This window comes from Taudactylus pleione, unplaced genomic scaffold, assembly GCF_031769625.1.
Source record: "Taudactylus pleione unplaced genomic scaffold, aTauple2 ptg000015l, whole genome shotgun sequence".
Classification (NCBI taxonomy): Eukaryota; Metazoa; Chordata; class Amphibia; order Anura; family Myobatrachidae; genus Taudactylus; species Taudactylus pleione.
Window position 1 is genome coordinate 18077538 of NW_028284417.1, and position 27929 is coordinate 18105466.

Genomic DNA, 27929 nt, shown 5'->3' on the forward strand with positions numbered 1-27929 from the left:
GTACTCTCCCCATAAGGTTGTTTGCACAACTACCCCATCAGATGCTATCAAGGCAATTCATGTCCTGCTAAATTCAGGGGTGATAATCCCAGTTCCTTTAGCTAACAAGGAAGGAGTTATTACTTATTCAGAAGCTAAATGTGTATGTTCTATTCTGAATCTGAAATTTCTCAACAGGTTCATCCTTGTGCCCAAGTTCCATGTGGAGACCCTACGGTTAATAATGCTGGCAATGGAATCTGGGGATTTCATGGTTCCCTGGACAGACAGGATGCATATCTGAATGTACCTATTGCACTATCCACCAAGGGTTTCTGAGTTTTGCTGTTCGTCAGAAATATTACCATTGCCCTTTGGTTTGTCCACAGCCCCTCGGGTTTTACCAAGATAATGGCAGTCATGACTGTTCGGAGTCAGGATACTGTCATACTTGAACAACCTCCTACTACTGATCAGTCTAAGGAGGTTTTGACAACATCATCTTCAGCTGACAATTGCCTGTCTACAAGAGTAGGGTTGGATAATCAACTGGAAAAAGTCTTCCCTTTCTCCAACAAGATGGTACAATGGGGGGCGCTACTGGATTCCCTGGCACAAAGGATCTTTCTACCAGTGGGACAAGTTTTTCGGCTCTACAATTGCTGGTGCGCAAATAGCTCAGAAATCAGAGGGTATCCATCCACTCAGCAATGCAGGTCCTGGGGTCCATGGTATCCACCTTCAACATGGTGGAATATGCCCAGTTCCATTCCAGGCCTCGTCAAAGATTGATTTTCCCCAGGTGGAATGGACAGCATAGTCTTATAAGTTTCAGAGGATCCTTCTCACTCCAGAGGTTCGTCACTCCCTCCTGTGGTGGCTGAGAAAGGACCATCTAAACAAAAGGGCATCCGTTCTGGATTCCAAATTGAGCGTTTATCACCACGGACACCAACCTACGCGGATGGGGGACAGTGACAGGTCATCACACACCTTTCAGGGAAGATTGACAAATCAAGAAAGTCATCTGCCAATAAGCATTATGGAACTGTGAGCAGTATACAGAGCACTGATCAGGGCACAAGACCTGCTCCAAGGCAGGCGTGTCCAGATCCAGTCCAACAAATGCGACTACAGTGGCCTACCTCAATCATCAGGGAGGCGCAAGAAGTTATGCAACCATGAAGGAAGTGACAAAGGTTTTCATGTGGGCAGGACATCATCTTCCAGCCATCTCGGCAATATTCTTCCCAGGAGTACTCAATTGGGAAGCAGACTTCCTAAGGTCGCCAGGACATACATGCCAGAGAGTGGTCTCTCCATCCGGGAGTGTGTCAGCTCCTGGTAAACAAATGGGGTCTACAAGAGATCGATCTCATGGCATCACGCAACAACCACAAAGTCCTCAGGTACAGATCCAGAGAGCCATCACCAGCCTTCGTGGATGCACTGGCGGTAAAATGGGACTTCAAATTGGAGTATCTTTTTCCTCCAATTTCCCTGCTCACAAGAGTTCCCAGAAAATTCACGCAGGAAGGCAGAACAGTGATATTGGTGGCTCTGGCTTGGCTCAGACATCATTGGTTCACTGACATACAGAATCTGTCAGTAGACAGTCCGCATCCTCTTCCACTGTTGCAAGATCTGCCAACATTGGAACTTGCCCCGTCTGGGTTTGATGGCGTGGCTCTTGAATCTCCCATCTTAAAAGCGAAGGGATTTTCTAGTTCTGTAATTCAGACGATGCTTATGGCACAGAAGCTTGCTTCTGCCTACATCTATTACAGAGTTAGGCATTCTCTTTGGTCAATGGTGTTCCCCATAGGGAATATGATCCTAAGGTGTTCAGGTTTTCCAGAACACTGGCTTTTCTGCAGGCAGGGTTAAACAGTGGTCTCCACCTGGCTACTTTGAGAGTGCAGGTTTCTGCATTGTCAGTCTGGTTCCAGAAGAAGATTGCTTCATTACCAGATATTAGAATTTTTTTCCAAGGAGTTCTGCAAGTTCAGCCTCCTTCTGTTCCATTGTTAGCACCGTGGGATTTGTCTTTGATTCTTAAGGGGTTACAAGCTTCCCCATTTGAACCTTTAGATTCTGTAGAATTAAAGTGGTTGACAGCAAAGACACTTTCTTCTTGCTATCTTTTCAGTTCACAGAGTCTCGCATTTGGCAGCGCTCTCTTGTCACTCCCTATTTTTGATTTTTCACCAGGATAAAGCTGTCTTCGTACAAAGAAGGGTTACCTTCCTAAGGTAGTGTCCCGTTTTCATGTAAATGAAGAAATTATTGTTCCAGCTTTTTCAGGCTCCAGGCCTTTCTGTAGGTGAAACCTCCTGGATGTAGTTCATGCTCTCCGTATTTATGTGGAGCGTACGAATTCTATTAGAAAATCAGATTCGCTTTTTGTATTATATGATTTTCACAAACAAGGATGGCCAGCTAATAAGCAGACTTTGGTGAGATGGCTACGCATGACTATCTTTCAGGTGTACACACAGGTTGATCTTCCTGTCCCAAGCTAATTGGATACCACTCAAAGGGGAGTTGTTTGTTTAAGGGTTTTATATTTTTGAGGATGAGGACTTTGTACTGTACTCTTTAAAGGATGGGGAGCCACTGAAGTAGTTGACAGAAGAGGGAGACCGATACATGTCAGTGGGATAGGTAAATGAGATGGACAGCAGCATTAAGTATATACTGAAGTGGTGAGTGAGAGGAAGACAAGAAAGGACAAGGTTGCAGTAGTCTAGGCAGGAAATGACAAGTGCATGGATTAAAGTTTTGGTGTCATCCATTGTGAGAAACGGTCTGTTTCTAGTGATATTGCGAAGGTAGAAGCAAGATCGTGAGATAGAAGGAGAGGGCAGATGAATATCGAGTTGTCAACAAATAGAAAAAAAAAAAAGGAGTAGGGGAGTGGAGGGGCTCCTTGATAAGGGGAATACAAGGAGTTCGGGATTTGGACATATTGAGTTTGAGAAAGTGCTGGGACATCCAAGATAGCAGAGAAGGCAATTACTTTGGCTGTCATTAGGCTAAAGGAGCTGATGAGATATCCCAGTGAGGAGGTGTAGAGGAAGAAGAAAAGGGGCCAAGAATAGACCATTGGCGAACACTGACAAGTAGAGGGAGGGGAAGGTGGAGTCAAAGGAAGAGACAGAAAAGTATTGTTTACAGAGTAGCTGGGTGGAGGCCTTTGCAATAATGAAATGCTGACCTTATATTAATATAAACTCAAAATTAACATTTTATATATTAATTCTTCTCTTCTTATTAAAGGCCCAGTTGTCTGCAGTATTTTCATAATCAAACTCTTTAGGATCTGGTCCCTCTAGTGAAATGAGCATCACATTATTTAGTGTGCTCTGCTTCATGCGATTCCTTAAACAGGTTTTAATTTTTTATAAAAATCCTCTTTCACATTCAGCTGTGTTAACAGGTATAGTCAGTCCAACAGCAGCCAGTTTTGGTAAATTTGGAAATGATTCTTTGAGCTCAGTTTTTGGTGAAAATGTATGCATTATATGTTTTGAAACTAGATTTTTGCAGGGCTCTAGTTCAAACAATTTAGATGCCACTGGTCATTATGATTTAGAATAATCATAGTTTAAGATCAAAGGACTTTTAGTTTTACAATAATGCTCAAACAGAATGTCACAAGCCTCATTTTGATCATGGCTCTCTACAGAAAACAAAACCAAAAAAAAAAAAAAAAAAAACACAGGATATATGATTGGCATATCTGGAAAACTTGCTTCTAGGTGGGTACTAACAGTCAATGGGCCGTACTCAGTTTGGAGCGAAAACCCGCTTTAGGCGAAACTTTTTCGTCGATGATGTCATTTCCACATTTCTCACTTATCCCCGTATTCAATTGTAGCGTCTTTTCGCCGGTGCGAAAACGCAATGCAATGTAATAGGTGAATACGATTACCCAGTGGAAAAAAGTGCAAAATTGCAGTTTTGGGGTGCAGAAACTACTCTGCACCCTCTGTATACCCTCCTTGACGCTAACTGCGTCAAAAACTCTTAAAAAAAACACAAAGGAGACCCCAAAAAAGCAATGTGGGCGAATTAAATTCAAAAACTAGCAAAATAGCCTTTGGGGGGGTCTCGAGGTGTTTTGTTGATTGCAGGTGTTTGCAGAAGGTGCGTTTTTTTGCGCTTGTTAATGCTTGACTTTATCGATTTTAAAATATGCTTGCATCCACTTTCATGTACCACAAATTTGATGGGACTACTTATTTTTCAAAAAAACACAGTGGTAAATACTATTCTTCACCACTTGCTCAAAAGACGCTAAATAGCACCTACTGAGACCATTTACAAACTCGAAATACCTTTAGCGGGGCTATTCGGGGGTACCCATAGTGAACCCCCATGTCAGAGCATCTTTTGGGGGGTGTCAGGCTGATTTCCCCAAAAATGAAAGGATTTTTCGACGATTTGGATTCGAATATGGGGATACATTGGGACGAGTGCGATAAGTTTTCGACCTGAAAATCTCCAATGACGGCGAAAAGTCCGGCAACTGACTTTTTGCTTCAAATTGAATATGGCCCTATATATTTACCGTAGATATGATATCAGCCATAAAAGCAATTAGCATTTACTTGAATTTGAAGAAATTTCGATTTGCATCATTTAGGTGGCAGTAAATCAAGTTACTTTTAATATTTTATTAAAAGGGAAAACACAATAAATAATTTAATTTAAGATGCAGATGGAGATTTGTAAAGTGATTAGCAGATGTATGTCTCAATTCCATAATGCATAGTTTTGTAGCTTGCAAGATACGATTCTCTCTCTCCCTCTCCAACATCCTGCTCTGCAACTCAGATTCTCTACCACTGCAGAAATGTCATCTATGTTTTGTTTGTTAAAGTAATGGTGCATACACACGATCAGATTTTTCCTTCAGATATGAACGATAACGATTTAAAAATCGTTCAGTCGTTCATATCTGAAGGAAAATCGTTCATATCTGACATGCCTGAACGATGGACGATCAACGATGCGCGTTCCCGATGGTCAGATAACGATTTCTGACATCTGATGTGTTTGCAGTCAGACTTGGACGATTCCATTCATTTTAATGCAGTCAAAAATCGTTCAATCGTTCAAATCGTTCAAAACTTTGGTAAAATCGTTCAAATCGTTCAATCGTTCAGTCGTTCATCTGACAAATCTGACAAGTCTGACAAATCTGACCGTGTGTATGCTCCATAAGACTTCATAACTCTTTTTCCATCAGCTAGAAAGACATGGTTCATATTAACGGACTGCAGTCACAAGCTAAAGTGAGGGGGAAACACTATCCACGTCACACAATTGCCAATCTGAAAGTCACAAACGCTGCATGCAATTACTGCCAAGCAATACCAACTTACATAATAATTGTAATGATTGTTTCATTCAAGATGTTTGAAAACTACTGTATAAAAACACTGAAAAAACCTTCTATAGAAGAAAACATAATTGAGTTGAGAGAACTTTAATGTATATGTATTACACCCCATAAGAAAACACAGTCAATGATCAAACACATTTTACCATCAGGGCTTTCTGGACTGTCAGAAGAGAGAGGATCAGCTTGGGGCTCTAAGCAAGACTTGCTTTTTGATTTGTAATCCAGGGATATGCATTGATCCAGTGTCCTGTTAAGAGTTGAACTAGAAGGATTCTGCCCTACTACATTACAAATAGGATTAAGAAAGGAAAATATAACGACAGGAAAATAGAATAAGTGGGCAATAAGAAACGGGAGGGAGAGAGAATACAGGAAAACAGGAAAACGTCAGTTAAAAGAGAAAAAAAAAAAAAACGTAGTAGAATTTAAAAAGAAAATAAAATACTCAACATTACCCAGAAAGGGGAAAAAAAAAATACCTCATAAGAAATTTTATTTGCATCATTTAGGTGGCAGTATTCTAGTTACTTTTAATATTTTATTAAAAGGGAAAATACAATAAATAATTTAAAAACCTTAAAAAATTTTTTTAATAAACTTTAGGAGATGGTATACACAAGCTATCCTTCTACAAACTATGATATTGTATACGACAGAGCAACTCATCTAGTACTGCAGAATGAAAGCCAAAAATTACCATGATGTCTGACAAACTAATCGATAAGGTCATTACTATTATCGGTAAATGTAGTTTGAAGTCCATCATTATTGGCTTCTGTGGTCGTCATCTGATTGCACTAACAGACCCCAGCTTGCCAGGTTCTATATAATTACTTGGCCTCAGGAGCCAGCTATTACTTAACTTGACCAGCACTTGTCGGATTTAATGTTTTATAAACCACTTGAAGATAATTCACAATCAACACTCAAAATACACTTCAATTGATTTTCTAACAAAATAAAAAGATACAAGATGCAAGCCACATGGTCTTTCGGTAGGTGGAAGCTTGTTAAACCAGAATTCCAAATCGCAAAGTGAAAATAAAATAGCGAGAATTTGCTATATCCAAAAGCGGCAATACTTTCCCTCCATGTAAAAATCTAGGCTTATAAAAAGGTACTTTGACCATGCTCGTGGTGACCCCATATTTCTTGTATAACCTGCGCAACTAATCTCACAGAATGGTTGAAAGGAAATCACCGTATAATGCTGTTCACTGTCCCAATGGACCACTGTACAGACTTATTTTTGTCTAACTAGAACACTATCAAATATCCAGAAGTGTCATCAGCGCTAAAACCTGTGACTCACGGAGAAGGGCTGTCTGTTTCTGTACCTCGTGTGTGTACCAGTGAATCGGGTACAAGAGAGTCAGAAGACTCAGAAATTATAGTGGAGTATCACCCCAAAACTCAAGACAAAATCACCTCACATCATAGAACAGGAAGAACTAAATGATTTGGTTTGTTACTTGAACCTGTGAAAACCACAAGCTGGACTTTTGGGTTCTAGGCTGCAACCGCGGAACCTTCTGGCTCAAGGTATGACAATTTCAAGTTTTAGAACAAGAAACTTTTCTTTGGTCTCATTTTTTTAAAAGAAAAATTTAATGTTTGTGTGTACTGATGTTAATGGTTTAATGATTGAGTTTGGTGTTCAGAACAATACTAGCGAGCGGTGACTGCTTTCAGACTACTCTTCGAGGAATCAGTAAATACTGTTACTCCAAAATGGGAACACACTCCCTTTAGTGCCTCCAGCCAGTGATTGCAAATTACACGGTATAGCACGTATTTTACCCGAAAATGAGGACCAGGGACTCACTATCGGAAAATTGGTGAGTCCCCGGGACGCGCTGTGCTGACCAATCCTGTTGCTTCTGATTCAATGATTGATGTCTCCCTGGCCCAGCCAGGGAGGACTATACAAAGTGGAGGTGGAGCCAGACCTTTAAGGGCATTACCTCCTGGAGGCTCCTTCCCCTGGCACCAGAGGTGGCCCCCAGCATGAGGACGGCCCTCGGCACTACAGAGACACAAGCGGCACCCCGCAGCAGGATGGTCTCCGGCATTACAGAGACACAAGCAGCTCCTGGCACCACAGGGAGATGCGGCACCCAGCATAAGGATGGTCCCCGGCACTACAAGGACACAGGCGGCACCTGGGCAGCATATTGTGAAAGTGGACCAGGCACCCAGCTATACGAGGTGCTGTGAGGAGAAGACCGTGTCTGTGCATGTGGCTGTAATCCCTGACCTGGAGGATAATTCAGGTAAATTTAGTAAGTGTGTGGAGGTTGGTTTGGTGTTGTGGTGGTGCTGTGATGGGTGCTGCTGCTAACAGTGAAGAGAGACAGGTGGGCTGCCAGAAGGGGGTACCACAGTTTGGAAAATCGGTAATGCTGGTGATGGGATGGGCCTACTGTTACTTTAAGCTGCCCTTCTATTTACCCTTACCCCCTCCCTACCACCAGTACTGCCTGCTCCAAACCTCCTCCTTGCCCCCCACTACTGCCCCAACTGCTATCTACCCTTGCCCCCTCCTTAACCCAAGTACTTCCAGCCCAAACCCACTTCTTTCCCCCCAGTACTGCGCCAACTATCTACTCTTGCCCTCTCCCTACCCCCAGTACTGCCTGCCCCTAACCCACTCCTTGCTCCCCAATACTGTACCAGCTGTTGTCTGCACTTACCCCTCTCTACCCCCAGCACTGCCTGTCCTTACTAACCTCTACCCCAACTTCTCCCTGCCTTTGATCCCTAGATCTTCTTCAACTGCCGCTTGCCCTAAATTCTCTCTACCCCAAGTACTACCTGCCCCCGGCACTGTCCCAACTGCTGCCTTCCCTCACCCCCAATAATGTGATGGGACGAAGAAACAGTGGAGTAGGACCCCAGTTTTTTTTCTAAAGTGAGGGGTCCCTGGGACCCACACATTTTTTGGCTCCACGCAATCACTGCCGGACTATGCAGTGGACATGAAAAAAAAAAAATGAAAGTATGGCTCTGTTGTTAGAGGGAATCAAGTATAAGGATCATGGATGAAATCTTTGTTGTGACTTAAAAGGTAGTTGCACTGCTGTTAGGTTTGCAAGGTGGATTCACAAAGTACTGCTGTTTTCTGTGTTTATGGGACAGCAGAGACATTAAAAAATCACTATATCACAAATAAGTGGCCAGAGAGAGAAACCTATGTTGATGGAGAGAAAAACCTCAAGTAAACGCCACTGGTTAAGCCACATAAAATAATTTTACCTCCGCTTCACATTAAGTTGGGCCGAATGAAGAATTTCAAGAATGCTCTGGATAAAGAAGGCCATACTTACAATTATCTGAATGAAAAGTTTCCGAAGTTAAGCAAAGCAAAGCTAAAAGACTGCTGTGTATGGATTCCTAGGTAACAGAAAAGAAGTCAACTACATGTGCATCATGAATGAATTATTGGACAACTACAAGAATATGGGTTGTCACTTAAAATAAATTTTTTACATTCCTGTCTGTGCAGACAACCTGGGTAGTGTAAGTGATGATCAGGGAGAACGTTTTCACCAAGACATTAGAGCATCGCTACCAAGGTCGCTGGGACCCTGCAATGATGGGTGGACTACTGCTGGTTCCCTTTCAGGGATACCAATGAGACACTGTATAAATGGAAAGTGTCAACATCCTATTTCCTTAAAGTAAAGCAAAGGAACTTTACATTTTAGCTATAATTAACAATTACATTACAGCTAATTTGGATTGTTGAGTTTCTGAAGTTCTGTTTCTGCAGTATTTAAGCATCTCTGTAGTGTTACTAGTATTTTATAAATGAATATGATGAGAATATATCAGTTCTATAGAGATTAATTGCAATTTTCACTTATTCTACTTTTTTCAGCTATCGCTATTGCCACTTTTGTTATTTGTGCATAACTAATAAATGTGACATCAAAAAGAAAATCAGATTTTTCCAGTCAATTCAGCATCACTAAATTAGCTGAAAACACATATTCACATGACAGATGCAGAGATTTTTTAAATTTTGTTGAGTAGTGTAATTGGTCAGTCAAATCTGGCATTGTGGGTCTCATTCAGACCCGGTCGCAAGCGGGTCAATGGTACCCAAATGCGCATGCACACGACGGAGGCTGCTCAGTCGTGCGCATGCGCGAGACCCGGCGAGCGACGGGGAAGCAGTCGCTCGGGGTCTCGCACCAAAGGGGGCGTGCTGTCGATGGTGAGTGACAGCACGCCCCCTTTGGTGGGCGTTCCCATGGGAACGCCTACCATCTGGGTCCGGCCCCACTGACATCACTAGTGATGTCAGCGGGAGTGATTTTGGCACTGATAGAGCCAAAATCACTCCAGGGCTTGCGGCAGCGAGACCCTACCGCAGGGTCTCGTCGCAAGCCCGACGGTCGCGATGGTCTTGACCATCGTGACCATCATCATGGACGCTCGCATAAGCTGTGGGTGGTAACCCACAGCTATGCGAGCGAACAGGAGGCCGCACCATAAAAAAAAAAAAACGCCCCGATTCAGAGCGGGCGCTCGTTCAGAGCGTCCGGCTCTGAATCAGGCCCTGTATGCGAGCTGAGATATCTGCTATTTCCTTCACAGGGGAGGAACGGGGAAAGGTTTCCTCCCCAGGGCAGGAGCGCAGATATTGTGGCCATACACTGTGACATCTCTCAAAGTATATGGTCACTATATGTGATAATTTCAGCTTGTCAGATAAGATGTCTGTTGGTCTAACAGACATCTTATCTCACAATGTAAGTTCTGTAAATATATACAAATTTTAGCAATTATTCAAAGCTTTTTTTCCCCTGGACTTGCATGTGAAATTATCAGATAGCAGGTTTATTGGCAGATGACTTTCCCAATTTGTCCATCTTCCCTGAAAGGTGTGATGACCTGTCACTGCTCTCCATCCGCGAAGATTGGCATCTGTGGTGAGCAGTACCCAATTTGGAAACCAGAATGGGCGCCCTTTGTTCAGATGATCCTTTCTCAGCCACCACAGGAGAGAGTGACAAGCCTCTGGAACTTTGGCCCTCATTCAGAGCCGGACGCTCTGAGCAGAGCGCTCGCTCTGAATGAGGGCCGTCCTCCAAAAAAATGGAGCGTCCTCCTGGACGCTCGTATAGCTGTGGGTCACCACCCACAGCACATACGAGCGTGCAGGATGATGGTCGCGATGGTCTTGACCATCACGACCATCGCCAGTGCGACCAGAAGCCTGTGGTCGGGGTTTTCGACCACAAGCCCTGGAGTGATTTTGGCTCTATCAGAGCCAAAATCACTCCCACTGACATCACTAGTGATGTCAGTGGGGCCGGCTTCTGACGGTAGGCGTTCCCTTGGGAACGCCTCCGTCTGGCAGTCACGCCCCCAGCACGCCCACCAAAGGGGGCGTGCTGTCAATCAACATCGACAGCACGCCCCCTTTGATCAGACACAACGAGCGAAGGAAAGTCCTTTGCTCGTCGCGTCTGGCGCATGCGCACGACGGAGCTCCCTCCGTCGTGCGCATGCGCAGTGCACACCATCGACCCACTTGCAAGCGGACAGCCGCTCGCGAGTGGGTCTGAATCAGGCCCTTTATTCGATGATACTGTGCATTCCACTTGGAGAGAATCGATCTTCGCAGAGGCCTGCAATGGAATTGAGCCTACCCCACCATGTCAAAGGTGGATACCATTGATCCCAGAACCTGCATTGCTAGCAGAATTGATACCCTTCACTTTCAAAGCAGCTTGCATATTCGCAACGATAGGGCCATAATCTTGTCCTCTTCCAGAAACACCATCTGTGCCTGAGAATCCAGAAGAGCTCCCAGATGTACCATCTGCTGTGTTGGAGAAAGTGCCGATTTCTTCCAATTGATGATCCAGCCGTGCTTTTTTTTTTTTTTTTTTTTTTTTTTTAAAACAAATGGAGTCTGTGCCATTATCAGAAAGTCGTCCAGATATGTCAAAATTCTGACTCCCTGACTCCTGAGATAGGCAGTCATGACTGCCTGGTAAAAACCCATGGGGCCGTAGATAAGCCAAAAGGGTAGAGCCTGAAATTGGTAATGCTGCTGAAGGACAGCAAACCGTAGAAATTGCTGGTGGGATGGAATAAAAGGAACATGCAGATATGCAACCTGAATGTAATGAACCATGTAATCACCCGGCTCCATTGCCAAAATAATTGATCGGAGAGTTTCCATACAAAACTTGGGTACATGTATAAACCTGTTGAGGGTTTTCAGATTTAGTATAGGGCTATAAGCCCCATTCGGTTTCTGAATCAGAAATAGATTGGAATAATAACCTCTGTTGCGTCACAGGAACCAGGAACTTCTATCCCCACCTGCGGGATGCAGTCAGGAAGCAGATGGTCGAAATGCCGACCGCTGGCTTCCCGACTGTTAAATCCCGACAGGGGTCTAATGATAGGCGTGGAAATCCCGATGCCTGTCATTGACCCTACGCCGGGAGCCCGATGCCCGGCATAGCGAATGAAGGGAAGCCTGGCGCAGATAGCCGCACGGGAGGGAGGTTTTGGTTAGGGGGGGGGGTTTAGGGTTAGGCACCCCCAGGTAGAGGTAGGGCTATTCACCCCATACAGGGAGACTTAGGTTTAGGCTGTGGGGACGGGGGGGGGGGGGGGGGCTAGGTTTAGACACTTGGGGGGGTTAGGGTTAGGCACCCCTAAGGGAGGGTTAGTTTTACTTACCTTAACCCCTGTCGGGATCTTCACTCCACAGGGCTGCCCGGTCATTCATACTGATCCCCCGCCTGCAGCAGGAAGTGTATGGCTTCCTGAAAGGCCAAGGCCTTGACCGCATCCGCCGGGAGACCTGTGCAAAAAAACTTCTTAGGAGGATGTCTCTTGAAAGTGAGGGCATACCCCTGAGAGAGCACTTCTCGGACCCAGGCATCTGTTGTTGCAGGATGTCAACAATCCGTAAACTGAAGAAGTCAGCCTCCCTTGAAGCTGCTGATGATTTAGAAACTAAAATTCCATCATCTAAAGCAGCTTCTTCCAGACAGAAGCCGCTTCCCATATATGAGAATTATACATCATCTGTTCTCTGGTAGCATTTGGTAAAAGAATTTTCCAATGCTCCCATCAATTCTTCAACCTCTTTGGTTACCAAAGCTCCAGCCATACACTACCATTCAAAGGTTTGGGGTTACCCAGACAATTTTGTGTTTTACATGAAAACTGACTCTTATTTATCAAATGATTTGCAAAATGAATAGAACATATAGTCAAGACATTTGCAAGGTTAGAAATAATGATTTTTATTTGAAATACTAATTTTGTCCTTCAAACTTTGCTTTCATCAAAGAATGCTCCTTTTGCAGCAATTACAGCATTGCAGACCTTTGGCATTCTGGCTGTTAATTTGTTGAGGTATTCAAAAAAAAGCGAGAGAAAAAAAAGCAGACTCATCATGTTAGCGGGCAGCGGCCAGGTATTTTCCTGGAGACAGCGTATATGAGAGACCCGCTGTTCACAGCTGTGTGCCCCCTATACCCTATTACAGAAGCGGATAGCGGCCAGGCACCTTCCTGGACACAGCGTGGATGAGAGACCCGCTGTTCACAGCCGCGCGCCGCCTATTACAGCGCATTTCACACGGGGAAGCCGTTCCATGACTCAGGCTGTTGCCTGACAACACCACAGGGAGGGGATCCCTCTATCATTGCCGTGAGCTCCCGGCACGATCCCATGCACTCTCATATGGAACAAGGTATCCAGGCACGGTGTCTTCATGGATATTAGACCACAGTGGAACGTGAATAACCGAGCTAGAATCCATCTCTAAGGATAGCTAAGTACCTATGGTTAACCTATTATTGTGGGGCTATTCTGATAAAAAATACGCTGGGATCATGGTTATTTCTTAGCCATTCATGTAAATCTTAAGGCATGCTGTTATTTACTCTTCAACTGATACTTGCTGTTATACTCTTTAACCTATTTTTCTAACTAATGAGAGTATTATTCTGCACTAATTAACGATACATATGTTTTCAGTGCACTTTTGACATATGGTCCTCTAATAATAGACCACAGCAGTCTTCAGACCCTAAGATTTCTTCCCAACACATCCTTGTGTGAATAACATGTGTTACTCGATTGTGGTTTAATATATGTAATAAATTGTTGTGTAAGACAGCACTAAGCATATATACACATCTGTTCAAGATAGAGTGCCAAAATTGCTATATATCATAATTGGGCTACATAATTGCGGAAGCGTATTCAGATTTAATTTATGACTACAGGATGTATTTACATTTGGTAAGTGTACTATCTTAGCAATAGTGAAACACTGCTAGGATGCTTGGATTGCTAATTGGTTTCATGTTTAGTTTTCCATATTGACACACTATTTTGCAATCAAATGTGCAGCTAGTCTAAGTTATTTAGTTTTGGATACTGTGATTGACTAACTGTTACATATTATATCTGGACTACAATGCTGCAAAAATGTATCCTTGGTTTCAAGACTATAGGATGTGCATGAACGGATAGAAGTGTGCTGTTTGAGTAACACTGGATTACTGTCAGACTGTATTGATTGCTACCAGGCTGTTTATAGGGCATCTATGTGTATACTATCTCCATTATTTCGCAGCAAGGCATTATGTCATATATAATAGGAGATCGTGATTATTTGATTTATTCTCCTATGTATCAATATACATTATGTTTATTGTCTGTCTAAATTTATTTGATAATAGTGATATTAAATGTTCAGTTTTACTTAATTTCGAATTAAGTACAAGTAGTGCCCCCAAATAAGAGTCTGCTTTTTTTCTCTCTTGCTTTTTTTGAATGTATTCTTCTGGCTCCGGGGAGCACCGCCAACAAGTTAATTATTACCACTATTGGTTTATGCCAATTTCTGTTAGGTTGGTCTGATTGATAGTCCTCAAAAATCAGAATCCTGTGCGGCTCTCACACCCCTTTTTTGTTAAAATTTGTTGAGGTAATCTGAAGAAATTCACCCCACGCTTCCTGAAGCACCTCCCACAAGTTGGATTGGCTTGATGGGCACTTCTTGTGTACCATACGGTCAAGCTGCTCCCACAACAGCTTAATGGGGTTGAGATCTGGTGACTGCGCTGGCCACTCCATTACAGACAGAATACCAGCTGCCTGCTTCTTCCCTAAATAGTTCTTGAATAATTTGGAGGTGTGCTTTGGGTCATTGTCCTGTTGGAGGTGGAAATTGGCTCCAATCAAGCGCTGTCCACAGTGTATGGCATGGCGTTGCAAAATGGGAGTGATAGCCTTCCTTATTCAAAATCCCTTTTACCTTGTACAAATCTCCCACTTTACTAGCACCAAAGCAGCCCCAGACCATCACATTACCTGCACCATGCTTGACAGATGGCGTCAGGCACTCTTCCAGCATCTTTTCACTTGTTCTGCATCTCACAAATGTTCTTCTGTGTGATGCAAACACCTCAAACTTCAATTTGTCTGTCCATAACACTTTTTTCCAATCTTCCTCTGTCCAATGTCTGAGTTCTTTTGCCCATATTAATCTTTTCCTTTTATTGTCCAGTCTCAGATATGGCTTTTTCTTGGCCACTCTGCCTAGAAGGCAAGCATCCCGGAGTCGCCTCTTCACTGTAGATGTTGACACTGGCGTTTTGCGGGTACCATTTAATGAAGCTGCCAGTTGAGGACTTGTGAGGCATCTATTTCTCAAACTAGAGACTTTAATGTACTTGTCTTCTTGCACAGTTGTGCACCGCGGCCTCCCACTTCTCTTTCTACTCTTGTTAGAGCCTGTTTGAGCTGTTCTCTGAAGGTAGTAGTACACACAGTTGTAAGAAACATTCAGTTTCTTGGCAATGTCTCGCATGGAATAGCCTTCATTTCTAAGAACAATAATAGACTGTCGAGTTTCACATGAAAGTTCTCTTTTTCTGGCCATTTGGAGAGTATAATCGAACCCACAAATGTGATGCTTCAGATACTCAACTAGCTCAAAGGAAGGCCAGTTTTATAGCCTCTCTAACGAGCAAACCCGTTTTTCAGCTGTGCTAACATAATTGCACAAGGGTTTTTTAATCATCCATTAGTCTTCTAACGCATTTAGCAAACACAATGTACCATTAGAACACTGGAGTGATGGTTGCTGGAAATGGGCATCTATACACCTATGTAGATATTCCTTTAAAAATCAAATGTTTGCAGCTAGTATAGTCATTTACCACATTAACAATGTATAGAGTGTATTTCTGATTAATTTAATGTTATATTCATTGAAAAAATACCAGTGCTTTTCTTTCAAAAATAAGGACATTTCTAAGTGACCCACACATTTGAACTATAGTGTAGCTGGACAAGTAACAGCTCCAGATGCTGAAAAAATCATTTTAAGACACGCCTCGATCTTTTTATCCGTGGAATCCTTCAGGGAAGATGCCGATGGAATAGGCAATGTAGCATTTTTTATTAAATGCATTACATGAGCATCCACAGTAGGAGGTACCTCCCGCTTAGCACATACAGAAGCTGGGAAAGGACACAACGATGTTATTCTCTTATTCACATAAAAATGTTCGTCGGGGTTACCCCATGCCTCATCCATAAGCTCAGTGAGCTGTTCAGATTCAGGGAACTTTTGACCACCTTCCAATGGTGTTTAAACACTGAAGCCTTCTTACTATGAGCTGGTTCATCATCCTGAATGTCTAGGATTGATTTAAACCGCCCTCACCAAAGAAGGAACATCCACTGTGGACGGATGGTCGTCCTCCCCCTAGCTAGACCATGGAGAGGAACCTTGCACATCATCTGATGATGCATCTAAATCCATATGTTGAGCAGACTGATAAAAAGATAACTTGTTCTTAGGCACCTTAACAACTACCGGTCTGCTATCAACATTAGACTGTGCCATACTCTGACTAGAATGGCCATAAACATCCTCAGGAAGGATGCATAGGAGGTGCAAACATAGCATGCTGTGGACACCCCATCCAACGAGGCATAGTGGTAGCAGCCATATGATCCACATATTGCTTTATTACCTGGGATAAAGAGGATACCCAAGAAGGTTCTTGTCCAGGGACAGGTCAACTGGACTAGTTTGGTGGCTCTTTACGACAGACAACACACAAACCATCCTTAATATCCTGAGGGGACAAATAAGCCATACATGATTTACATGAAACCAGCACAGAGGGCTCCCCCTCCTTTATACTTTTATCTTTTGACACTTTCAAAATAAAGGCAATAATCACAATGTTATGCGACAGCCTTCACAAAATATTAATGTGAAGTACTCAGAAAACAACCTCCTCCCCAACAGGAGAGAAAAAACAGCGATCGTTATAATTGACAGAAATAAAAAAACAGTGTCAATACAGCAGCTAGCAAACAGTCACATCCAATGCATATGTAATGAAATTACAAATTGACTCTAAATCAACTACAGAGACAACGCCTAACTCCCTAAGGAAGGTCGCACGGCCGACACGCCTAGATCATCATTCCCCTATTCATATTTTTTGCTATAACCAAGAACGCCTGCTTACTTCATCCTGGAATACCCCCCTTTCACACGCAGGCAGAGGAACCATCTTTTTCCACACGGTCACGTGACACATCCAGCGACGTCACAGGAAGCACTGACCGGTCATCACGCAGAACAGCCGGCAGGGGCAGAAACAGTGCCCGCGAAGTGTTAGAGGTAGGTTCCCCCCCTCTCAGGAGGAGACACACGGCAGACAGCTCCAGCAAAGCGGTCTTTGCCGTGACATCTCCTCCTGTCAGACAGTAGCGCTCGCATCAGCACATGCTGCCGGTGTTTGCCTGTTCACTCAGGCACATGACCGGCACTGCGGCTGTCAGCAACACATGCTCTGTCAGGAGCGTACCTCCGCTGCATCGGGTTCACCCTATCCTAGCCCCAAGAAGAAACTCCCAGACATCTCTACATAGCGCATCATCCCAGCACATCAACGTTAGTGGGACGCCAATGACATTAACTATTTTTTCATTAAGACTTTATCCTCTGCATTGAGATTTATTCACAACATCTATTCTGGTCCTTGGACAATATAGATCATATTTTTTTGATCCAAGCTCCCTTCCACCTAACATTGGATCTCACCCATCCCCATCAACCTGTTACTATTATTCTACACACTGGCTCACACAAGCTGTGATCATTCACACTGATCAAGTTAGTGCATGTTTTCAGTCCATCAAGGTTTGAGCACACATGTGCAGGTTTTCCAGTTGTTCAATGGTTTAGCATTTTTTACATACCAATAAATATTTTCTTTACCTTTACTTCTGTTTATGTTTTGGTACAATTCAGACATGGTTACCATTGACAATTATCATTTGGTACAAGGTTTTCTGTTTGCTATATTTTACTATTTTTTTGTTATATTTTATCATATCTACCATTTAGATCCCATTTGTAAACCACCTTTTCCTTCCCCAGGTGTATTCTTCATCAGCCAATACTCACACCATTTGTAATTAGTTTATCTGGTCTTAAACGGTACACATATCAGCTGAGCACAGTATAATTTATTCCTTTGTTGCATTTCATCCAGGATCACTGGGCACGCACACACATTTTTTCACTCTCTTTGACAGCGGTTCAGCACATACAGAGAGTGAGTTTTAAGCGCAGACCTTCTGCATGTTTACATATGCCCCTCTTTCAAACACAGACACAAAGGAATTGTAGGATATAGAGCACTATATACCTTAACCAAGAGAGGTATTCAGGGAGACTGACCCAAACCCTCCTGAGACCAACAGCTACAGGGCGCACTGAGCGTGGACCGGGAGTGTCTCATATACACTTGGAGGGTAGGCGGAGCAACCCAGATGCACAAAACCCTTCGTAGGGACTGCTTCTGGGACGGGGGGGGGAGGAGCGCCTACCTTACATAGGTTGCGTTAACCGCTGGTCTAGTGGCATCAGAAGCATCTGCTGCCGATTCCCGGCGTCAGACGATAAGGCCCTGGTGGTGTAGTTAGGACGCGGACAATCCGAGGCCCTGACAGCAGCGGCTTCTGGTGCGTCTCCGACGCCATAAGCAAGGACTGTCACACGCGATTCCCCGTAAGCGAGGAATCGCCTTACCTGACATCTCCGTACATCCGGTTGCAGCCCAGGCCGCAGCACAGTGGCTAGCAAGCTTAGCTGCGACCCGCATAAATCACCAGCCCAGTTACGGGTGTTGTGGCCCGGCAGGGGTAGATGGAGTCACAGTATATGAGTCTTAATTCAGATGCTTAGTACTGCCAAGCCAAAAAACATAACATAAAATAACAGCTTAGGACTGCCAGAGCAGTCCCCTGTTACAAGGGTGCATCTTGATCCTGCCACACCAAACGAACATCTGAAGTTCTATGTCTAGGGGCGGGGAATGTGTCGGAGGACCCAAGGCATCCTGGGAGCTGAAGCTTTAACTGTGTGGTGCCTGGTCTCCAACCAGAATATCCCCATAGTATCCCTGTGGATCCCTATGAACCCTGAAGAAGAAATAACATCCAAGTATTTGGATATCCCAGTGAGCAAAAATATTCCAGCATGTCTTTCCACAATTTTGCTAACAGGGCATGCTAAACCTGTGGCAGGGCATGCTGGGATCTGTAGTTCAACAGCAGCTGGATGGCCACTCTTACTGCCCACCACTGGCCTTAAAACTCAGCATCAGAGCAAATAAGAGACTTGTAATGGAAGCTGCAGATAGGTCAACTATCACTTTGAAGGAGAACCAGTTTTCAGTGCCTGAGACTGAAGTAAAAGTGCACCAGTCAACCATATCAAGAGCTATGCATACAACTGACCTGTATGGGAGGGTAGCTAGAATGAAACCTGAAAAAAATATCACATCATCAATTAATGTTTCAAGAGTGCCAGGAAACCTCAGTGACAGCTAAAAGGTATGTAGTCAGGAAGCAGGCGGTGGAAATGCCGACCGCCGGCTTCCCGACTGTCAAATCCCAACATGGGATTGATAGGCGTCGAAATCCCGTCGCCTATCATTATCCACCCGCCGAAATCCCGACGCCTATCATTATCCACCCGCCGAAATCCCGACGCCTATCATTATCCACCCGCCGAAATCCCGACGCCCAGCTCGAACGAAGGTAAGCCGGGCAGAGGGTGCGGACAACCGTGGGGGGGGGGGTTAGGTTAGGGACTCCCGAGGGGGACTTAGGGTTAGGCACCCCCTCAGGAGGGTTAGTTTAGGGGGAAGGGGGGGGTTAGGGTTAGGCACTAGAGGGGGAGGTTAGGTTTAGGCATCCCTAAAGGAGGGTTACGGATAGTGATAAAAACTTACCTGTCATAATCTGGGATTTGATACACATACCGAACCCACAGCTAAAATGTGGGATAAGATATTCATGTTGCAGAGATTTTTCCTCAATGGGGACTGACCATCTCGTTACAACTGATGGATGGTGCAAAAATACAAGGCGATACTAAAAGACACCCTGTTTCAGTCTCCAAGAAAACTTTTGAGAATGTTCACCTTTCACCAGGACAATATTCCAAGCAAGGCAAAAGCAACACTGGCCTGGTTTAACAAAAATGTAGACATTCTATAAAGGCCAAGTCACTGAGAACCTGTGGCACTATTTGAAAATCGCAGTCCACAAGCATCTTTCAACCAGCCTCAACAACTTGGAGCAAACCTGCAAGGAAAAGTGTACAAAAATGACTTCGGATCAGTGTGCTAACCTGGTAGACACTTACTCCAACAGTTTTAAAGAGGTTATTGCAGCAAAAGGTGTTCTTCAAAGTACTAGTCAGTAATGGGATGAACACTTAATGCAATCAACATATTTCAGTTTTATTTTTTTTGTAATCTGCAGACAAATAATGAATTAGGAGTTTGAAAATATACTGTAAGAGTTTACTGGTTTTCAATAAAAAATTATTTCTGGAACAATCTGTGTGTCAACTGTAATACAGACAAATCAGCTGACTTTTTATGGGGTTGAGAATTTTCACAAACCACCATATATACTACTTGGAATGTATTTCCATTACTTAGATATTATAGAATATGTGTAAATGCCATTTTAATTAGTACTAGCTGTTGTGTCTTTGGCAATGCCTGTGTTGGCATTGGACGTGACGTGTACCCTCACTAGCCTAGATTTTATTTTTAAACTTTACAGAGGGCTAGTATAATTATTTTCTATTTGCTTAGAGTGTGGAGTGGGGCAGGTTTGCGGGGAGCTTAAATTGTGTGGAAATTTTTATTTTCAATAAAAAACTCATTAGTACGTACTTGTACTCGACCTGCACCGCGCACCAATGTGATGACAAATTTTTACCAGCACTTTATTTTCTTATATAGATTATCCTTAACATTACTTTTTTATCTTTAATATTGTACTTTGAGACACTGCTGCATTTTCTTCTCTACCGAGATGATTTTTTTTCTGTATTTGGGCTGTGCCTCCCTGTGTACCTTTTTCTTTTGTTCTATAGTTACACATTTTTGGTTGTGGATAATGTTGTGTTGTTGTTGTTGGTTGATTGATTTCTAGGAGTGTCTTTGCATTCAGCATGAGGTAGTATTTCATTATTATTATGGGAAATAAATGTGTTTGGAGATTGTAGATGTGTGTTGTGGAACTCTGATAGTAATACAGCTGACAAAAGTGGGAGGAGTCAGAGGGCCTAAATATAGAGATGAACACTTTAACCCGATGGTTAGCGTACATCTTTGATGGCGAGTGGTCTGTGCATGCATGGGGTCCTGCGATCTCACCCACAGACTTTCCTAAGATACAGCATGATTTACATGCTGGGGTCGGTGCGTGGCTGGCCACTGTTCTCGGAAATGGGGATGTGTTGCCCCCATTTTCCGGGAGGGATGGAGCAGGGCCTGCATTGGTGGATGCAGATTTCCTGGCCTTGCAGCTGCCAGGACACGATCAGGATGTGGTAAGCTTCGGCTACCGCATCTTGGCCAAAAGGGCCAACCATCGCGACCAATGGTTGCAATGGTGATCGCAGGCTGCGACCTCAGCCCCTGCACTGGGATCGCAGACGCAACAAAGGAGGTGTCAGTTTCCTACAGATTACTTTTTTATTACTCAGTTTTATTATATAAATTAGTACTAGGACAAAACTGTGAATAGTGTAAACAAAATTTAAAACAAACAAGTTGCATATGTGAATCAAAAGTGCTTGTATTTAACTCTAGTACACAATAAAAGTTTCCATTTTAGTAATTACAGTCAGGTCCATAAATATTGGGACATTGACAGAATTTTCATATTTTGGCCTCTATTCACCACCACAATGGCTTTGAAATGAAACAAAGAAGATGTGCTTTAACTGCAGACTTTCAGATCTAATTTGAGGGTAATTACATACAAATCAGGTGAACGGTGTAGGAATTACAACAGTTTCTATATGTGCCTCCCACTTTTTAAAGGGGCCAAAAGTAATGGGACAAACTAAACAATCCTAAATCTAACTTTCACTTTTTAATACTTTGTTGCAAATCCTTTGCAGCCAATTACAGCCTGAAGTCTGGAACGCATAGACATCACCAGACGCTGGGTTTCATCCCTGGTGATGCTCTGCCAGGCCTCTACTGCAAATGTCTTCAGTTCCTGCTTGTTCTTGGGGCATTTTCCCTTCAGCTTTGTCTTCATCAAGTGAAATGCATGCTCAAATCAGATTCAGGTCAGGCGATTGACTTGGCCATTGCATAACATTCCACTTTTTAGCCTTAAAAACTCTTTGGTTGCTTTTGCAGTATGCTTCGGGTCATTGTCCATCTGCACTATGAAGCGACATCCAATGAGTTCTGAAGCATTTGACTGAATATGAGCATATAATATTGCCCGATACACTTCAGAATTCATTCTGCTGCTTTTGTCAGCAGTCACATCATCAATAAATACAAGGGAACCAGTTCCATTGGCAGCCATACATGCCCACGCCATGACACTACCACCACCATGCTTCACTGATGAGGTGGTATGTTTTGGATCATGAGCAGTTCCTTTCCTTCTCCATACTCTTCTCTTCCCATCACTCTGGTACAAGTTGATCTTTGTCTCATCTGTCAATAGGATGTTGTTCCAGAACTGTAATGGCTTTTTTAGATGTTGTTTGGCAAACTCTAATCTGGTCTTCCTGTTTTTGTGGCTCACAAATGGTTTACATCTTGTGGTGAACCCTCTATATTCACTCTTGTGAAGTCTTCTCTTGATTGTTGACTTTGACACATATACACCTACCTCCTGGAGAGTGTTCTTGATTTGGCCAACTGTTGTGAAGGGGTTTTTCTTCCACCAGGGAAATAATTCTTCTGTCATCCACCACAGTTGTTTTCCGTGGTCTTCCGGGTCTTTTGGTGTTGCTGAGCTCTCCGATGCGTTCTTTCTTTTTAAGAATGTTCCAAACAGTTGATTTGGCCACACCTAATGTTTTTGCTATCTCTCTGATGGGTTTCTTTTGATTTTTCAGCCTAATGATGGCTTGCTTCACTGATAGTGACAGCTCTTTGGGTCTCACATTGAGAGTCGACAGCAACTGATTCCAAATGCAAATGTCACACCTAGAATCAACTCCAGACCTTTTACCTGCTTAATTGATAATGAAATAATGAGGGAATAGCCCACACCTGTCCATGAAATAGCTTTTGAGTTTATAGTCCCATTACTTTTGGCCCCTTAAAAAGTGGGAGGCACATATAGAAACTGTTGTAATTCCTACACCGTTCACCTGATTTGGATGTAATTACCCTCAAATTAGATCTGAAAGTCTGGTCTTCTTTGTTTCATTTCAAAGCCATTGTGGTGGTGAATAGAGGACAAAATATGAAAATTGTGTCAATGTCCCAATATTTGTGCACCTGACTGTATATGCAGTACAAAAAATTCCCACTAAGTATTTTTCAAAGAAAAACAGTAATGGTGATTAGGAAAATTGTCTGCCTACATTATTGCCCTTTCAACTGTATCCTTTTTAAACTATGTTTTAAAACTACAAATACCTGTAGAACTCATTGCCAGGCTAGCGTATGTGAACGGTCAAAACTTCTGCTGAAGAAAAAAATAAAAATAAAAAATACTTACCTTTAAATCCATTACTTTGAATTCATCTGGGGAGCACCTGCTACCATGGGGTTGTGTTAAGAGCACAGGGGGGACTATAGCTCCTCCCCTCATCAATGCTTTTTTTAGTTTCCAAGTTGTCTGGGGAACACCGCTACCTTGGGGACGGTATGCTTCATTGAACACAAAAGTTGAATCCAAAGCTAGCATCTTTGGATGTAAAAACATGGAAACGGTAACTTTGTGAAAGTGTAAATAATAGACCATGCGCTGCATGAATAGACCATGCTGCATGGCAGAAGCACCATGGCCTGACAAGCGGGATGCACCTACACATATGGTCAGGGCCAGACTATAATCTGGCAAATGCCAGAAGGACCGATGGGCCTGATGGGCTGGGTTGGTCTGAAAGCCTGGCTGAGCAGCTACGCATCCAGTCGCTCTGCTCAGCCGGAATACTGAGAGACAGAGGAAGTCCGTGAGACCAGTTCCTTGTGACTTGCAGTACATCCCTAAACCACACAACCATGAGGCGAGGCCATGTCCCTTTTAAGTGAGCATGCACGAATGATAGGGCCGATTTAGAGCCTCAGTCCGTCCTTGCATATGGTTGAATGTTCAGTAATTCTGTCTGGAATTAGAAGCCCCAAACCAGAATAAGTCTGTTGAATCGTTTACATGATCCATCTTGCTTATTTGCATCATAAAGAACTAGCGAACAGCCTACTGGAAGTTCTTTCCAAGTACTGTAAATTTTCAGGGGACTAACATCTAAAAGAGCTAGATGTACCTGCTTAACTCAGTCAGACCTTGTGAAAGACCAAATGATAATATTCTGATTAAAGTGGAAATTTGATACAGACTTAGGCTGGAAAGGCATGCAAAGCACAGTTATATTGTCATGGTACTTTAGGTAGGGAGACCTGCAATATGGAGAGCCAAGATCCATCAAGCAGTTGCAATTGCCAAAAAGAAAGACAGGCACTCTCCCATGTAGCAAAATTCAAATCAAGACTCTTAAGGGGTTCAAATAGTAGCTGTTGAAGAGCAGAGAGCACTAAATTAAAGGTCCCATGGGGCTGTGAAAAAAAACAGAGGCTGAATATGATCAACTACATGTACAAAAGGTTTGAATGTCTGGATTTATGCAATTTTTTTAGTTGAATATAAATTGCCAAAGGCAATACCCAGACCTCCAAGGAACTGAAGCGGAATCTACAATAAAATCTAGATTGGAAAGAAACACAAACGATTCCGGTCTTTCAAATTCTGTGGAAGCCGCATGATAACACATGGATTCAGCTTTGAGCACTGTTTACATAACCTGTTCAGAAATTTATTTTGCTCTCATGAACTTGACTCCAAGAGCCACGTTGTTTAAGCAAATTGATGAAGGTCCTGATGTCAAAATGGACCCCGAGAGCATCGAGCATATTGGAGTACCAAGCTTGTCTTGGCCAATCTGGAGCTACAAGGATTCTGGGAATTCCCTCTATCATGGCATTTTATAGGACAAGAGAGCTCACTGGAAGCATAGGAAATTATAAAATCAACCTTAAGTTCCAGAAACCAGTTATGGTGTCCACAAGAGATAGCAATGAGCCTTTCAATCTGGAGTAGAATCTGTACACCTAGTGAAGTGAGGTATTGTCTCATTCTTAAATTTAATCAATGAAATGAAGTGGAAGAACACCTATGCATTCCTCATGCTAGCGGTTATGGCTCTGTACCTCAACATCACACACTCCCTGGAGATAGAGGAAATCCAACAGTGCCATTCGCAAGATAAAACAACTGGATAGCTCTATACTATTTAACATTATTTTCAACACAACTATTTTCTTTTATTTTTTCTTGACACATTTTAATTACAGGCAATGGGGACTAGTTTCGTGCAGCATTAAGCATAGGTTACCTATAAATGAAGGAATTTGAATCTCATCAGATGCAGGCAAGAGTTGGATTCAGTGGGTCTCTGGTCTTCTATGACCATTAGATAGATGATCTATTTATAATTTGGATATGAATCTGTCCATTGCACATTATCTTTTGTTTCTTTTCTCAACACTAACACTTCTAATTGATCTTTCACTTACACGAACAGTAGAAATGTGGTCCATTTTCTGGATATGACCCTTAAAGCCAGGGGTAGCCATAGCTACTTAAAGTTACTGTAAAGAAGTGGTGCATATCCCCAATTTAATAGAGCACACTGTTTACCTACCAAAGAATATTATAAGTCAATTAATGAGGATGAAGAACTTTACAAATTTATATAGCTTTAATAATTGAGTCAATATGCTACAAGATTTAAAAAAAAAAACACGACACAAATGTGTGTTACTTACTAGAATGTAAATACCATTAAAAAAAAAAAAAAAAAAAAAAAGAAGGTTGGGGTTACCCAGAGAATTTCGTGGTTTACATGATAACTGACTTTTATTTATCAAATGAGTTGCAAAATGAATAGAACATATAGTCAAGACATTGGCAAGGTTAGAAATAATGATTTTTATTTGAAATAATAATTTTGTCCTTCAAACTTTGCTGCAAAAGGAGCATTCTTTGACGAAAGCAATTACAGCATTGCAGACCTTTGGCATTCTAGCTGTTAAATTATTGAGGTAATCTGAAGAAATTTCACCCCACGCTTCCTGAAGCACCTCCCACAAGTTGGATTGGCTTGATGGGCACTTCTTGTGTACCATACGGTCAAGCTGCTCCCACAACAGCTCAATGAGGTTGAGATCTGGTGATTGCGCTGGCCACTCCATTACAGACAGAATACCAGCTGCCTTCTTCTTCCCTAAATAGTTCTTGAATAATTTGGAGGTGTGCTTTGGGTCATTGTCCTGTTGGAGGTGGAAATTGGCTCCAATCAAGCGCTGTCCACAGTGTATGGCATGGCGTTGCAAAATGGAGTGATAGCCTTCCTTATTCAAAATCCCTTTTACAAATCTCCCACTTTACCAGCACCAAAGCAGCCCCAGACCATCACATTACCTCCACCATGCTTGACAGATGCATCAGGCACTCTACCAGCATCTTTTCACTTGTTCTGCGTCTCACAAATGTTCTTCTGTGTGATGCAAACACCTCGAACTTCGATTCGTCTGACCATAACACTTTTTTCCAATCTTCCTCTGTCTAATGTCTGTGTTCTTTGTCCACATTAATATTTTCCTTTTATTGGCCAGTCTCCTCAGATATGGCTTTTCCTTGGCCACTCTGCCTAGAAGGCAAGCATCCCGGAGTCGCCTCTTCACTGTAGACGTTGACACTGGAGTTTTGCGGGTACCATTTAATGAAGCTGCCAGTTGAGGACTGTGACGCATCTATTTCTCAAACTAGAGACTCTAATGTACTTGTCTTCTTGCACAGTTGTGCACCGGGGCCTCCCACTTCTCTTTCTACTCTGGTTAGAGCCTGTTTGCTGTTCTCTGAAGGGAGTAGTGCACACAGTTGTAAGAAATGTTCAGGTTCTTGGCAATGTCTCGCATGGAATAGCCTTCATTTCTAAGAACAAGAATATACTGTCGAGTTTCACATGAAAGTTCTCTTTTTCTGGCCATTTGGAGAGTATAATCGAACCCACAAATGTGATGCTCCAGATACTCAACTAGCTCAAAGGAAGGCCAGTTTTACAGCTTCTCTAATGAGCAAACCTTGTTTTCAGCTGTGCTAACATAATTGCAGAAGGGTTTTCAAGGGTTTTCTAATCATCCATTAGTCTTCTAATGCGCTTAGCAAACACAATGTACTATTAGAACACTGGAGTGACAGTTGATGGAAATGGGCCTCTATATACCTATGTAGACATTCCTTTATAAAACAGACGTTTGCAGCTAGCATAGTCTTTCACCACATTAACAATGTATAGAGTGTAGCTCTGAGTAATTTAATGTTGTTATCTTCATTGAAAAAAACAGTGCTGTTCTTTCAAAAATAAGAAAATTCCGAAGTGACCCCAAACCTTTTAACGGTAGTATAATATACATATACGCACAATCTAATAACTGGAATCAGTGTTCACTCTGGCGCCCTGCATCTGTTACAACCCGTGCAGTTCCCCTTTCCTGCCTGGGGTTTCACTCACTGCCCTGATGCTAGAAGCACCAGAGCAAAGAGCACCACCCCAGGCAATTTGAAAAAATATTCTACTAGATAATAATAATAATTCAATAAATTTGATAGTCAAACCAAAAAGGAAACTAAAACATCAATCATAACAGGGTTCTGTCAAATATACCTCCATCATCAGAGTCATACTCAGCAGTCCACCATTGGGAAGGATCTCTCTTTTTCATCCTGGTAACTTTAGGCTTTCCAAGATTTTCAAGCACAGCTGACTTTTTATTACTGTCAAAGGAATCATCTGAAAGAGACTAAACAAAAGGCAGAACATACCATTTAACTTAATAGCAAGGTAATATTTTTTTCTAAAATTAAACCAACACAAACTTCTTGGCTG

General features: G+C 42.8%; 1 protein-coding gene across 3 annotated transcripts in view; it reads right to left on the minus strand.

Moving 5' to 3' along the window:
• Nucleotides 1-27929, minus strand: part of CEP162 (centrosomal protein 162) — a 160394-nt gene that overhangs the window by 125663 nt on the left and 6802 nt on the right. For all 3 annotated transcript variants that reach the window (XM_088470612.1, XM_088470595.1, XM_088470604.1), the window contains exon 3: nt 27708-27843. In XM_088470612.1, the coding sequence (XP_088326738.1) occupies nt 27708-27843 (136 nt within the window). The remainder of the gene's footprint in view (nt 1-27707; nt 27844-27929) is intronic.